The following is a 14,990-nucleotide window of genomic DNA, read 5'->3' as shown; positions in this document are numbered from 1 at the left end:
TCCAGGCAGAGAGCTCTGGGACACAGCAGAGTAGGGGGAAGAAGCCTCTGGCTGAGGTCAGGGTAAGTAGGAGCCACTTGAGGGGCTCAGCATGGAACTGGGGGTCAGCTGAGCTCGGTCTAGCCAGTAAGCACAGCGGGACATGGTGCCCCCCCCAGCAGAAACATGGCAGGAGAGAAGAATTATCTGGGAGCTGGGGGGGGGGGCTGAAATGATCAGAGAAGGACCTTGCCCATTCCTGGGCTTTGGCAGCTGGCAAGGGTACCAAGGCATCACCAGCCTGCCCCTAGGGGGCACAAAAGGAGGTAGCCACCCCTGGTGGCAGCCGAGGCAGGCGCAGAAGGGCAGCGAGACGGGGTGGTGTGCGTGGGTGGAAGGCAGGAGGGGCGGAGGGAGGAAGCTGGCTTCCTGAAGCCTTCTCACCCTCCAAGACAGACGGACAGACAGACAGTTGGCAAGAGACAGCCTGGGGAGGGCACAGCTGCTCCAGTAAGTACCTGCAGTGGGCACAGGAGTTCGGTGGCTCTGAGGGTGGTGGAGGGGAGGAGAGTGGGCTCTGGGAGACGGGAGGGTGGCTCTAAGGACAGGTGTTGAGAGGGTGAGATGGGGGGTGGGGGGGCACTGTGCGTGTCTGGCTGGGGCATGGGGACTGGCCCACCTGGCATCCCAGGGGCTAGAGGGCAGAGAAGGCACATGGAAGGCAAGGAGAGCGGAGGCGAGATAGCCCTTCCTGTGGCAGAGCCCCTCCTCGCCCCGCACATCTGCGTGGGCCACGCTGCCCCCCCCCACCTCCGTCCTCGTGGGCTCGGTGACTCGGCTCTGGGAGCTGAGGCCTGCCCCCGGGGACATGGCCCCCTCTGGCCCTCCCAGCCGTCGCCACCCCATGCACTGCCGCTCAAGGGTTTGGTGAGGCCATTTCCTGTGCCGGTTACTGAGGCGGGAGACGGGGGATGGGCAGCGGGAGGAAGGAAACACCCCCAGTCCACCTCTCTGGACAGAGACCCCCCCAAACCAGAGGTGATCTTGGAATGAATCGCCCCCCTCATTTGGAGACCAGCAGTGTAGAATATGCTGGGGGTGGGGGAGACCCCTCCCATGGGTTCAATACTCCCAAGGCCTCAGTTTCTCATTGGGGAGAAGGCCCGCTGGTCCACTCAGAGGTTGTTCTGGGAGCGCCCTGTCCACATAGACCCCGTTCCTCCCTTGCCTTCTCTCCTGGACCCCAGCTTACACTCCTGAGTTCTTGGTTCCCCCCCCCCCACTGTCTCTCTTCCTCCTGGACTCATTTCAATCTTCCTGTGCAACTCACTCTTCCATGTCTTGCCCCAGCTCTAACCCCAGACTGGCCTCCGCCCTGGGTCTCAGCAAAGAGCTCTGGCCCTTTTCAGGGTGAGAATGAGGCCACTTCCTGGGGAACAAGGGACACCCCAGTAAAAACCTGAGCTTGGGAACCTCCTTCTGACCAACCATGCAGGCCAGAAGCCAGCAGCTTTCTGGAGCTTTGTCTTTCAGGGGGAACCTCATGGCTGAGTGAGTGTCTGCTGGGCCCAGTACCCTACCCCAGCATGGTCCAGGCCTGCGGGGGGCCGCTCCAGAGCACAACCACCCACCTTGACTTTGGGGGCAGCCATGACCCAGCCTCCCCCTCCCAAAGCACCAGCCAAGAAGCATGTGCGGCTGCAGGAGAGGTGAGATCCTCCAGCTCCACCCCTCCTTCCATTCACCCCTGCAGCTTGGGCAGGTGAGCCCAGTCTGAAAAGGAAATCGATCCATTTGCATGTCATTTGCATGTCCAGGAGCACTCTGTTTTGTGTCCACTCTAAGTCTCCCAGTAAGGAGTGAGGCCAGGGGCCTTCTTGGTGCTGATTGTGGGTCTGAGCCTCAGCCCTCACTCGGGTCTGGGAAGATATGGGCAGCTAGAAGGCCAGCAGGATACCAGACTGTCCTGTCCTAGCACACAGGGGTGCTCTGGGTTCTAGACAGCCAGGGCACGGCTTGTGGGAAAAAAGAAACGCAATACAATTGGGCTCACGGGGCTGTGTCTGCAGGCGGGGCTCCAGTGTGGCTCTGGTGTTGGATGTGCGGTCTCTGGGTACTGTAGAGCCCATCTGCTCAGTGAACACGCCCCGAGAGGTCACTCTGCACTTCCTGCGCACAGCTGGACACCCCCTCACCAGCTGGGCCCTGCAGCATCAGCCTCCCAGCCCCAAACAGCTGGAGGAGGAATTCTTGGTAAGAACTTGGGGTCTCCTCTGGACCACTCTGCCCTTCTGCGTCAGAGACAGCGGCCCTGTTCCAGCACAGACACCAAAGATGGGGTGAGGGGGGGCTCCTCCATCAGTCCCCGGGGCTGCACAGGACCGGCCTTCCTCTCCCGCTGTCTCCCGACCCAGGCCTATGAGAAACGTGTACAAGGGGATTAAAGGACACTGTGGGAGGCTGCCAGCTGCTCACTCATGTCTCCCCCTGCCAGAAGATCCCCTCAAACTTCGTGAGCTCCGAAGACCTGGACATCCCTGGCCATGCCTCCAAGGACCGATACAAGACCATCTTGCCAAGTAAGGGCTGCAGGAGGGAACCGAGGAGCTGGGTACTGTGTCTAGAGAAGGGCGCTTCAGAAGGCAAAATGCACAGATTCCACCCAGGAGAGACCACAGCGCTTGGGCCACTGTCTTTCAGCAGAAAAATACTAGTGCCGCACCCTGGTTGGTTGTGACTACCATCAGAGCGGTGGCGATGAGATATTTAGAGATACTTACTGTGGGCTACACGCTGCTCTGTATCCCAGTGTCCTGAGGAAGTGGGTGCTATGGTATTATTATTCTCCTACAAGTGAGAAAATAGAAGCACAGAAGAGTTGTGTCACTTACCCGAGGTCACACAGCTTGTGGCACAAACAGTTCCTCATCTTCCTCCCATGTGGGAAGCACCCAGCCAAGGCCTGCAGAGGAAGAGGTGCATCAGATGGCTCCCGAGGGCTCAGAGAAAGCCACAGAGAGGCCGGGCCTTGACAAGTTAGCAGTGATGGATGGGCTGGATCAGATGCTGGGCTGCGCCCAGCGGGTGACAGGGTGACAGGACTAGCACCTCCTACTGTTCAGAGGCAAGCGTGAGGTCCCCAGAGCCTCGCTGCCCTGCCCATATCCCCACAGACCAGCCTGTCCTCCCAGCCCTGAGCAGAGCACAGAGGCCCTGCCTCACCCAGCTCCCTGCCTCCACCTGCCCTGGTGACCCCAGGCATTATGGGTTTGATTAACCCTTGGCCTTGGCCTGATTCTATTATTTACTTACTTACGTTTTTCTTTCTTTCTTTTTTTTTGGTTAGCCATGGGGCTTGAACTTTGGGCCTGGGCACTGTCCCTGAGCTCTTCAGCTCAAGGCGAGCACTCTACCACTTGAGCCACAGTGCCACTTCCGGTTTTCTGGCAGTTCTTTGGAGATAAGAGTATGGCTTTCCTGCCCAGGGTTAGCTCTGAACCACGATCCTCAGATCTCAGCCTCCTGAGTAGCTAGGATGACAGGCATAAGCCACTAGTACCTGGCTTACTTATTTAATTGTTATTATAAAGGAGAGGTACAGAGGGGTCACAGTTACATAAGTCAGGTAAAGAGTACATTTCTTTTTGGAAAATGTCACTCCTTCCCTCTTATTCATTTTTAAGTACAATTTCATTGTTATTATTAAGGTGTTGTACAGAGGGGTTATCATTTCACAATTTAGGAAATATGTATATTTCTCCCAGTTTTCCCCTCCTGTCCCTGCTCACAGGTTGCACAGTTCATTTTCCACAGCAAGACTCACCTCTTAAGCCAGGCACTGGTGGCTCACTTGTAATCCTAGCTACTCAAAAGGGTGAGATCTGAGGATCTCGGTTCAAAGTCAGCCTGGGCAGGGAAGTCCGTGAGACCAGCAGTGGCACTGTGGCTCAAAGTGGTAGAGTGCTGGCCTTGAGCTGAAGAGCTAAGGGACAGTGCCCAGGCCCTGAGTTCAAGCCCCACAGCCGACCAAAGAAAAAGACTCTTCTAGCCTCACAAGCCAGTTCCTTCTCCTTTTTTAGGGTTTGATTTTGGGAAACCCCTGCCTCTCACAGCGGGGTGGGGGGCGCTGCGTGAACTCGAGTGCCACTCACTCCATCACTGTGTCCACCTTCAGAGATAAGCTCTTCCCAGCAGGCAGTGGTGGCTCACTTACCTGTAATCCTAGCTACTCAGGAAGAAGCCAGTCTGCACAGGAAAGTCTGTGAGACTCTTATCTCCAAATAACAAGAAAAAAAAGTTGTAAGTAGAGCTGTGGCTCAAATGGTAAAGCACCAACTTTGAGCAAAAATCACTAAGGGACGGTACCCAGGCCCTAAGTTCAAGCCTCAGCACTGGGGAAGAGGGGAAGGGAGGGGAGGGGAGGGGAAAAAGAAGAGAGGAGAGAGGGAGAAAGACAGAGAGAGAGAGAGAGAAGGGAGAGAGAGAAGGAGGGGGAGGAGGGAGGCAATAAAAAGAGGGAAAGAAGGAAGGAAGGAACGAACGAACGAAAGAAGGGAGGGAGGGAGGGAGGGAAGGAAGAAAGAAGGAAGGAAGGAAGGAAGGATGGATGGAAGGAAGGACGGAAGGAAGGAAGGACTTCAAAGCTGGGCACCAGTGGCTTATGCCTGTAATCCTATAATCCTAGCTACTCAAGGGACTGAGATCTGAGGATTATTATTCATAGCCAGCCCAGACAAATTCAAGAGACTCTTATCTCTAACTAACCAGCAAAAAGATAGAAATGGAGGTGTGGCTCAAGTGGTAGAGGACCAGCTTTGGGCAGCATAAGCCAAGTAAGAGCACATATAAGGCCCTGAGTTCAAGCCCCAGTGCCAGCATAAAAAAGAAAACAAGAAAGAAAAATGAGCAGGGCACTGATGGCTCACACCTGTAATCCTAGCTATTCAGGAGGCTGAAGCTAGCCTAGGCAAGAAAGTCTATGAAACTCTTATTTCCAATTAACTACCAAAAAATCTGGAGGTGGAGCTGTGGCTCTAGTGGTAGAATGCTAGTCTTGAACAACAACAACAACAAAAAATCTCAAGGATAGTGCCCAGTCCCTGAGTTCAAGCCCCAGGACCAGCGTGAGCGTGCGCGCGCGCACACACACACACACACACACAAACACACACAAAGCTATTCCTCTATAACCTTTCTTTCTCCATTCCTATTGGTACAATCATGTTCTGTATTGATCTCAAGACACAATGTTATAGTAACTTCCAGTCTGGCCCTGCGGCACCTAGGGCTACACAACATCACCCAGTTCACCTTCCCAAGAGACTACTTTGATGATGTCTCTCCCTTGCTCAAAAACATTCTAGGTCTCCCTATTATCTACATACAAAATACTTTAATGCTTTCTCCATTGAGCCCATTTAAAGTCTGTGTGTGTTGGTCACACTCTGACCTCCACGGATCTTTACTTCCTAGACCCCCAGAGCCGTGTCTGTCTTGGCCGGGCACAGAGCCAGGAGGACGGAGACTATATCAATGCCAACTACATCCGGGTGAGTGGTTTGGCTGCAGCAGCGGGGGAGGGGAGAGGCGGCAGGGGAGGGGGTCGTTTGAAGGTGTCAGATGCTGTCTTCCAGCTGTGGCAGGTGGTTCAGGTGTCCTGGTTTCCTCTGCTTTGGCTGCTTGCATCTATAGCCCTGCCAAGCCAGGAGGGATGCTGAGTAGACCCCAAGGGACCAACCTAGAAAAGAAAGCAGATGTTAGACATTCTTGAAAGGAAGAGACTACCACATCTCCTTAGCACGCGACCCATGCCAGCCCTCCAGACTTGGCAAACAATTGGTATGGCTGAACCAAGCTGTTAATCAGTCCTGAGATCTACATAGGAGAAGCAAGCATAAATGCTCTCTCTCTCTCTTTCTCGCTCATATTCCCCTATACACCCTCTCCTTTGTGAAGGTGGTTTGATTAATGTCCAGCTAATAAGACAAGTGGACTCTACCCCAACTTCTCCCCTATACTAGCCCTAGGTAGATGGAACAGCAGTGCCCTCTAGTGACCAAGGTGGAAACAACAGCAGTCTGGTGGACAGAGAAAAGCTCCTAGCCAGGGGAAAGAATTGTGGTCTTCTGCTTGCTTGCCTGTGGGACCTAGACAAACATCAGGTTGCATACTACCAAGAAGCTGAAGCTCCTGAAAGGAAAAGAGATGGATAAAGGAGAGAGAGATTTTGCTGCTAAATATTAACTGTAATGCATTAAAAAATTATTCTGAGGCCAGGTGCTGGAGGCCTGTGATCCTAATTATGCAGGAGGCTGAGATCTGAGAATCATGATTCAAAGCCAGACCAGGCAGGAGAGTCCATGAGACTCATCTCCAAATAACCACCAGAAACACCAGAAGTGGTGCTGTAGCTCAAAGTGGTAGAATGCTAGCTGTGAGCAAAAAGCTTTGGGACAGTGCCCAGGCCCTGAGTTTAAGCCACATGACCAAAAAAAAAATCATTTATAATGAATATTGTTTGGGTATTTTGTACTGAAACAGCCAGGAAGGAAGGGAACACCTGATTTGTACTGGACTCTCACCCTATTGTATTGAATTTAACCTACACGAACTACTCCCCTGCAGGGTAGATATTATTATGCCCAGTCCCCAAAGTGGAACACTGAGACCATCAGAGATGGGGTAATGTGCTGATCATAGACCAGCAGAACAGGGATCTGAACTCAGATGCTCCCCACCGCAGAGCCCGCCTCCTTCCCACCCCGTGGCTTCCGGGCTAGTGCGTGCGGTTGTGCGTGTGTGGTGCCAGGTGTGCGTGTTTGCTGACAGCAGTCCCCTCTCACCTGCTCCTGGTCTCTCCCCCGCGTCCCTCCCCAGGGCTATGATGGGCAGGAAAAGGCCTACATCGCCACGCAGGGCCCGATGCCCAACACTGTGGCGGACTTCTGGGAGATGGTGTGGCAGGAAGAAGTGCGGCTCATCGTCATGCTCACTCAGCTCTGTGAGGGCAAAGAGGTAGGTGAGGGAGCCACTGCCCTCGTGACCCCAGAGAGGGCTGGGCCCCTCCCACCCTGAGGCCGCCCCAGCCCACACCTGTCAGCAAGGCCCCCCATGTCTGCGCCAGGGCAGCTCCCCGGGGCCAAAACTATGGAGGGGGGAGAGAGAGCACCAAGCCAGGCGTTCTGTGGGGCAGATCATGGGGGTGGGGGTTATCAGACCCCTCTCTGCTGCCCAGCCCTGCTCTAGCTGATAGACCTTCCCCCTCCTGACTCCCAGCTCCCTCCCTCCCTCCCTCCTAGAAATGTGTCCACTATTGGCCCACACAAGAGGAAAACTATGGACCCTTTCAGATTCGCATCCAAGACCTGAACGAGCACCCAGAGTACACTGTGCGGCAGCTGGTCATCCAGGTACTACCCCCCTCCTCCCTCCCCCACTCCCCCCTCCCCACCAGGCCACCTTGAGAACTCAGATAAAGAGACATTTGGGTTACTTGTCCTTTGAGATAGGGGCTCACTAAGTTGTTTTGGCCTGGGATGGCCTCAAATAACAATCCTCCCAGTCTCTGCCTCCCCAGTAGCTAGAATTACAGTTGTGGACACCTTAGGAAGCCTCTAGTCTTAAGAGGTCAGAGCCTCAGGCACTCAGCCAAATGTGCTAGGTGCTGGCCTGGGGAGGAGGGAGGCAGGAATGCACTGAAGGACTGAAAGGAGGTCAAAAGAAGTGTTTAGTTAACACATATGAAGGGGCTTCAAAAATGCTTTCTAGGGCTGGGAAGGTGGCTCAGTGGTAGAGCACTTGCCTTGCATGCCTGAGGCCCTGGGTTCGATTCCTCAGCACCACATAAGCAAAAAGAAGCAAAAAAAAAGCCAGAAGTGGCACTGTGGCTCAAGTGATAGAGCACTAGCCTTGAGCTGAAGAGCTGAGGGACAGCGCCCAGGCCCAGAGTTCAGGCCCCAAGACCGGACCCAAAAAAAAAAATGTTTTCTAGCTGGGTGTGATGGCATATGCCTGTAACCCCAACACTCAGCAGGTTAAAGCAGGAAAATAGAGTTTGAGAACCACCTGGACAACAAAGCAAGAGCCTGTCTCAAAAATAATGAAAGGGGAAAAAAACAAAAACAAAAACAGTCAGGCATGGTGGCCCATGCTTATACTCCTAGCTACTCAGGAGGCTGAGATTTTAGGATGATGGTTCAAAGCCAACCTGGGCAGTAAAGTCCATGACACTCTTTTCTCTATCCAATTAACCACAAAAAAAGCTGAAAATGGAGCTGTGACTCAAGTGGTCGAGCCCTAGCCTTGAGCAAAAGAACCTCAGTAACAGTGCCCAGGCCCTGAGTTCAAGCTCCAGGACCAGCACCAAAAACAAAAACAGAAAGGAGGAGGAGGAAGGGAGGGAGGGAGAGAGGAAGAAAGGCGAAACTGCTTTCTGTCAGTGTCACTGACTGCCGGCCTGGCTGGTTGCGTATGGTTTTGTAGATCTCCAAGCCTTTCTCTGTCAATTCACTATTTCCCAAGCACCCTGGAAAACAGAACCCATGAGATGTCACTGTGCTCATTTTAAAGTACTTGCATGAAGACGTGCTAGTTAGAACCAAGCCTTGAACTTGGGTCTCACCCCTTCCCAGGATCCTGGGAGTTTGGAGTGGGGAGTCCCCTTGGCTATTCTCAGACTCCCCCACAAGGTGACTGCGGACCTCCCCCCAGCTTGGGTGCCAGGGAAGGTGGGCAGCACCCCCACCTGGACCTTGATCTCCTGACTCCATTCCAGCACCAGGAGGAACAGCGGCCAGTGAAGCACATCCTCTTCTCAGCCTGGCCTGACCACCAGACCCCAGAATCAGCGGGGCCCCTGCTGCGCCTGGTGGCCGAGGTGGAGGAAGACCCAGAGTCCGCAGCCAGCGCTGGGCCCATTGTGGTCCACTGCAGGTGCAAACCCTCCCTTGGCCCTGGACCACAGCCTGGGTCCTATGCTCTCCCCTTCCCTTCCACTGGGTGTCTTGGGGGGGGGCGGGCGGAGGGACCAGAGGCGCTAAGTCAGACCAGTTCCAGGAATTTCTAGATCATTCAGCAAGTGTTCCCTTTGTCAATCCTGGGGTTTGAACTCAGGGCCTCACACTTGTTAGGCTAGTGCCTTGCCAGTGGCTCATGACTGTAATTCTAGCTACAGGAGGATCATGGTTTGACGTCAGCCCTAGACAAAAGCAGGGGACTCTAGCTGAAAAAGAACTACAGAAAAAAGAGTTAGGAACATGGCTCAAATGGTAGGACACCTGCCTAGTAGCACCAAAAGAGAATGCAGGAAGAAACTGAGGAAAGAAAGGAGGGGAAAGGGAGAAAGAGAAAAGGGAGGTGAAGGAGGGAAGGAGGTAAAGGAAGGAGGGAAGGAGGTAAAGGAAAGAGGGAAGGAGAAAAGCAGGAGGAGTCAGGTTAGAGAGCCTGGGCATGACGGAAGGGGAGGGAAGGCTGCAGGAAGAAGGCCTTGGAGGCTAAGATCTTGAATTCGCAATTTAAAACTTTTGTTTTAGACAGATACTAGTGGCTCACGCCTGTAATCCTAGCTACTCCGGAAGCTGAGCATTGAGGATCGCGGGTCAAAGCCAGCCCATGGGACTCTTATCTTCATTTAAACCACCAGAAAAGCAGAAGTGGCGCTGTGGCTCAAAGTGGTAGTGTGCTAAGCAAAAATTGCTTAGGGACAGCGCCCAGGTCCTGAGTAAAGCGCCATGACTGACAAAAATAATAATAATAAAATAAAACTTTTATTTTATGCTATCTGCTGGGGACAAAACCCAGGGGCCCAGATTTACCATTTTAAAAGAATGCTTTGGCTGGGCACCATGGCTCATGCCTGTAAACCTAGCTACTCAGGTGGCTAAGATCTGAGGATCATGGTTCAAAGCCAGCCCAAGTAGAAAAGTCCATGAGACTCTCATCTCCAATTAACTGCCAGAAAACTGGTAGTGGAGCTGTGGCTCCAAGTGGTAGGGTGCTAGTCTTAAGCGAAAGAGCTCAGGGACAGAGCCCAGACCCCAAGTTCAAGCCCCACAAAAAAACACAAAACAAAACAGAATGCTTGGGTTAAAGTAAAAATGGAGTAAAAATAAGGAGGGGCGCAAAGGACAAGGAGACCACTTGGGAGCAACCTCAGTAAACCAGAACAAGAAGTCCAAAAGTACAAGGAGAGGGTGATACTTGAATATATGGCTTCTGTTATTCACTTAATAAGGTTTGCCAAACAGGGGAGGGTTTCAAATAAAGAAACAGAAGAGGAAGGACAGAGGGGAGGGAAGGGAGAGGGAGAGAGGGGGAGAGAGAAAGAGAGAGAAAGGGAGAGGGAGAGAGGGAGGGAGAAAGAGAGAGAGGGAGAGAGGGAAAGAGAGGGAGAGGAAGGGAGGAAATAAGACAGAGCAGAGAGAAGAGGCTCATGGGACAGTGTTGGAAGTGGGAAGCAGAGGCTGTACCGGTAGAGGAAGTCAGAGTCTATAAGGAGGACTCCAGGGATCTGGAAATTGTTGTAGACTGTTCAGAAAAAGAGAGATCATCAAAATATCTACCAAAGTAAGCATAGGAGTATATGCCTGTAATCCTGGCCATTTAATCGGGAAGCTGAGATAGGAGGATCTCAAGTTGAAGACCAGCCTGGGTTATATAGTGAAACCCTGTCTCAGAAAACTGAAAGTCTGGGCTGGGATGTAGCTCAGGGGCAAAGCATTTACCTAGCAAGTGCAACATCCTGGGTTCAATCCCCAGTACCAAAAAAGAAAAGATTTTTTTAAAAAATCAGACACAATTGTAAGCCAGGTGCTGGTGGCTCATGCCCGTAATCTTAGCTACCAAGAGACTGAGACCTGAGGATCACAGTTGGAAGCCAGCCTGGGCAGGAAAGTCAGTGAGACTCATCTCCAAACAACCCCCAGAAAGCTGGAAATGGCACTGTGGCTCCAAGTGGTAAAGCACTAGCTTGAGTGCAAAAGCTCAGGGACAGCACCCAGGCCCTGAGTTCAAGCCCCATGATTGACAAGCAAAAAGAAAACTGAAGACTGAATGTCCACAGAAACTAGACAGTGACCGGGACTGGGCCTAGAGTAAGACTAGTGAGAGCCAGCTATCCTATGCGCCCAGCAGGACTGGTGCGGGACATTAGAATCCATGCTACCCAGCCCAGCACTCTGCACAAGTGAAGCCCCTCAAATCCCCTTTATTTCCCTGGGGCCCGGTGCCCACGTTCCCTGATCCCCTGCCTCCCCAGTCCCTGGTTTCCTGTGACAGCCCTGTCTTCTCTCTGGCTGTATCCAGTGCAGGGATTGGTCGGACGGGCTGCTTCATCGCCATTCGCATTGGCTGCCAACAGCTGAAGGCCCGAGGGGAAGTGGACATTCTGGGCATCGTGTGCCAACTGCGCCTGGACAGGTGGGTCCACTCCACAGGGCCTGCCACTCAGACACCCCATGAAAGGGAGGGACCCTTCGGCCTCACAACCTTTGTACTTTACTGGTAACTAATACCCAGAAGAGAGTATCTGGAGTTTTACCTTGGGACCTGGAATTAAATACACCAGACTTACCCTGAACTTCCCATCTATTTTCCAAATTCCCTACTCAGAAGACATCTGTAATCCCAGTGCTGAAAAGGCTGAGGCAGAAGGATCCCAGGTTGGAAGGCAGCTTGGGCTACATAATGAGTATTTCTTTAGCCCTCGTTCCTTTATGAAGAGAGATTTTTTTTTCTTCCCTAGCGAGCTGTTGGAAGGAATGTGTGAACTTATACAAAAGTAGTTTGAAAAATGAGCACAATTATAGAAATGTGCAGGGTTATTATTTTTACTTTTAAGATTATTGACAAGAAGTTGGGTATCGGTGGCTCACACCTCTAATCCTCGATACTCAGGAGGCTGAGATCTGAGGATCCAAGTTCAACACCAGCTCAGCAGGAAAGTCTTTGAGACTCTTCTCTCCAATTAGCCACCAAAAAGACAGAAATAAAGGCATGGCCCAAGTGGTACAGCACCAGCTTTGAGTGGAAAAAGCTAAGGGATAGGACCCTGGCCCTGAGTTCAAGATCCACTATTCCCCTTGCCCTCCTCACCAAAAAGGATTATTGAGAAAATAAAAACTTGAGGCTTGAGAACCCTTTTGGCCCAAGCTGAGGAGAGACCATGTTGCGCCTCCCCGTGAGAAACAGCCTAGAGGAAGGGATGGGGCGGGGCCTCCTGCAGGGAGAACCAAGGGGCAGCAAAGGAGTAGAAGGTGAAAAGGAGTGAGTGTCTGGAGAGGAGAAGGCCAGCACTTCCTCAGTAGGAGGCTGAGGAAGTCTGCATGGCCATCAGCAGGTGCCTGACCTTCCCTGACTTACCCAAGGTCACAGCCAGTGCTTCTCCTTGCAGGGGAGGAATGATCCAAACGGCGGAGCAGTACCAGTTCCTGCACCACACCTTGGCCCTGTATGCATCCCAGCTTCCCCAGGAGCCCAAACCCTGACCCTTGCTCCTGCACAGGCCCAGGAGCCACCCTCCCCTCATCTGGGATGGGGGTCTGGGGGAATGGGCTGTGTGCACCACTGCATGGGTGTTTCACTAGCAAGGACTTACAGTCCTGGGAAGCTGCCTCCAAAGGGACAAGGGGCAAGCCCCCCTCCCCCCCAATCTTTACCTCCACCATTCCTCGGCCTCCTCTGTGGCTCCAGATGGATGGCAGGGGAACTGGAGCATCCTGTGTCCCGGTAGATAGGAGCAGGCCCATGGGCCAGGCTGAGGCGCAGGTCTGTGCACGGACAGTAAGTGCTTGGCTGCGGGAATGGAAGCCAGGTGTTGCCCCTGGGCCCAGAGCTTGGCTGGGTGCAGGCCAGATGCCACAGCTGGGGAAAGTCGGTGTGACCTCCACCAGCCTCTCCACATCCTAGCACTGCTCTGCTCCATGCTTCTGGGAGTGCTGGGTGATCCCCCAAAGGGAGCAAGCACCGGAGTGGCTCTGCTTCCATACATACTTCCTAGGAAGATTACAGATACATACAACCAGGCCTGGAGGCTGAAATCTCTGGAGGAAGGAAGTGTGAAGGCCATTTGGGGGCCTGGAAGGGCTTTCCTGCTTCCCTAAAGTCCCTGCCCCCACCCCCACCCCAGCCCGGCTGCTCTCCAGGGAGCGCCAGTGTGCTCTGCTTTGCTTCCATGAGCCCAGGAAATAGCATGGGTACCCAAAAAGTGCTCCCGGGGAGAGCAGAAGAGAAAAAGAGCTCCCCCCCCCATGCCCTCGCATCTGGTTTTCAGAAAGTCTTCCCCACCCCCTTGCCCTGCATCTGCACAACACACCTGGACAGCCTGGCTCCTTCCAGAAAGTCTGGGTTCTGACGACTCCATGAAGACAATCCAACTGCTCAGACTGAACTGCAGTCCTCACACCGTCTCAGAGAACCAGCACCCCCTCCTCCATCTCCGTATCAATTCCCAGGGAGCCTTAGATCCATCTCAGGACTGACCTAACACCCCAGGAAGACAGCCAGACCCTGAGCCCCCCAGCCCCCCCCCCCCCCCCCCCCCCCGCCCTGTCTCAAAGCAGGCTGCCTCTGGGGCCACACGTGCCATTCCTGCTAACCCTGAGCCTCAGCAGCTCCCAGTGGAAACTGCAAAAGCAGCTGGCCTCCCTCTTCCTGTCATCTCTCCGAAGAACATGAAGTACCGGCCAGGCACAGGTGGCTCACTCCTGTAACCCTAACTACTCAAGAGGTTGAGATCTGAAGATCCCAATTCAAAGCCAGATGGGGCAGATAAATCCCAGAGACTCTTCTTTTATTTCCAATTATCCAGCAAAAAGCCAGAAGTGGAGCTGGGGATCAAATGGCAGAGTACCAGCCTTGAGCAAAGAGGCCAAAGGAGAGCACAAGCCCCTGAGTTCAAGCCTAGCTCCAGCCAAAAGCGAGGGGTTGGGGAGAGAAAAGAAGAAAGAACACACAGTGCCGTACCTAATGTTAAAAACCTTTCTGCTTCTGCTTGGCCTTACCAAGGAGCCTCTCGTTCCTGACAGCCTGCAACTCCTGTACCTCCACCTTCCTAGTGCCTGGGAGATGGGCTGGCTGCATAGGTGCCACCTGAGCAAGAGGAAGGGTTGTTAAGTGCCTGAGCCTGCCTTGAGCTCAGACCCAGTCTAGATGGGAGCAAGTGCACAGCCCTAGAGCTCAGAGAGGCCAACTTCTGAGGAAATAACCAAGAGGAAAAAATAAAGACTTCTTGGATGGCTGACTCACTCCTCCTTTCCAGCTTCTTCTTAGGCCTCTGAGCCATTTATATTGGTAGAGAGTCAAAGTCTGGAGAGCCTGAGCAGGCTGCAAATCTTTTTTTTTTTGGGGGGGGGGGTCTGGTCGTGGGGCCTGAACTCTGGGCCTGGACGCTGTCCCTCAGCTCTTCAGCTCAAGGCTGGGGCTCTACCACTTGAGCCACAGCACCACTTCCGGCTTTTTTTTTCTGCTTAAGTGGTGCTGAGGAATCGAACCCAGGGCCTCAGGCATGCAAGGCAAGCGCTCTACCACTGAGCCACCTTCCCAGCCCCCAGGCTGCAAATCTTTACCCCTGGGCTATGCTCCTCTCTTCCGCACTTACTTCCAATGACAAGAAGCCAAGGAAGGCTGCAGTTAGTTTAGAAAGTGAGACCCAGAGGTACTATCTTAGCCTTGCCTTAACCTGGAAAGGTTGCTATAACAAAATATCACATGCTAGGTGGCGTATAAACAACAGAAGTTGGCTTCCCATAGTTCCAATGGCGGAGAAGTCCCTGGTCACCATGGCAGCAGACTCCCCCATCTGGACTGGGCCCACTTTCTGGCTTGTGGGTGGAGTCTTCTCTCTGGGTCCTGGTATAGTGGGAAGGGCAGAGCTCTGTGTCCCCCCCCCCCACACACACTTCCAACCCCAAAAGGGCACTAATCTTATTCAAAGTGGCCCCACCCTCATGGCCTCACCCTTTACCCAAGGCTCTACCTCTGGGGGATTAGCATTTCCTTCAAATCCAAGGCCATAG

General features: G+C 53.3%; 1 protein-coding gene across 1 annotated transcript; it reads left to right on the top strand.

The window, feature by feature from the left end:
- Positions 1 to 391: 391 nt before the first annotated feature.
- On the top strand, positions 392 to 13,697 carry Ptpn7 (protein tyrosine phosphatase, non-receptor type 7). The gene is given in 11 exon segments (XM_013017264.1): positions 392 to 489; positions 1,513 to 1,577; positions 1,579 to 1,688; positions 2,049 to 2,232; positions 2,474 to 2,558; positions 5,452 to 5,528; positions 6,856 to 6,993; positions 7,278 to 7,388; positions 8,753 to 8,910; positions 11,281 to 11,394; positions 12,368 to 13,697. Coding segments are annotated over 10 exon segments (1,083 nt in total). The 5' UTR covers positions 392 to 489; positions 1,513 to 1,565; the 3' UTR covers positions 12,462 to 13,697.
- Positions 13,698 to 14,990: the final 1,293 nt, after the last annotated feature.

The sequence above is a fragment of the Dipodomys ordii genome, unplaced genomic scaffold, assembly GCF_000151885.1.
Source record: "Dipodomys ordii isolate 6190 unplaced genomic scaffold, Dord_2.0 Scaffold35, whole genome shotgun sequence".
Classification (NCBI taxonomy): Eukaryota; Metazoa; Chordata; class Mammalia; order Rodentia; family Heteromyidae; genus Dipodomys; species Dipodomys ordii.
The sequence above is the reverse complement of the archived record's forward strand: the minus strand, read 5'-3'. Positions and strand labels throughout refer to the sequence as shown.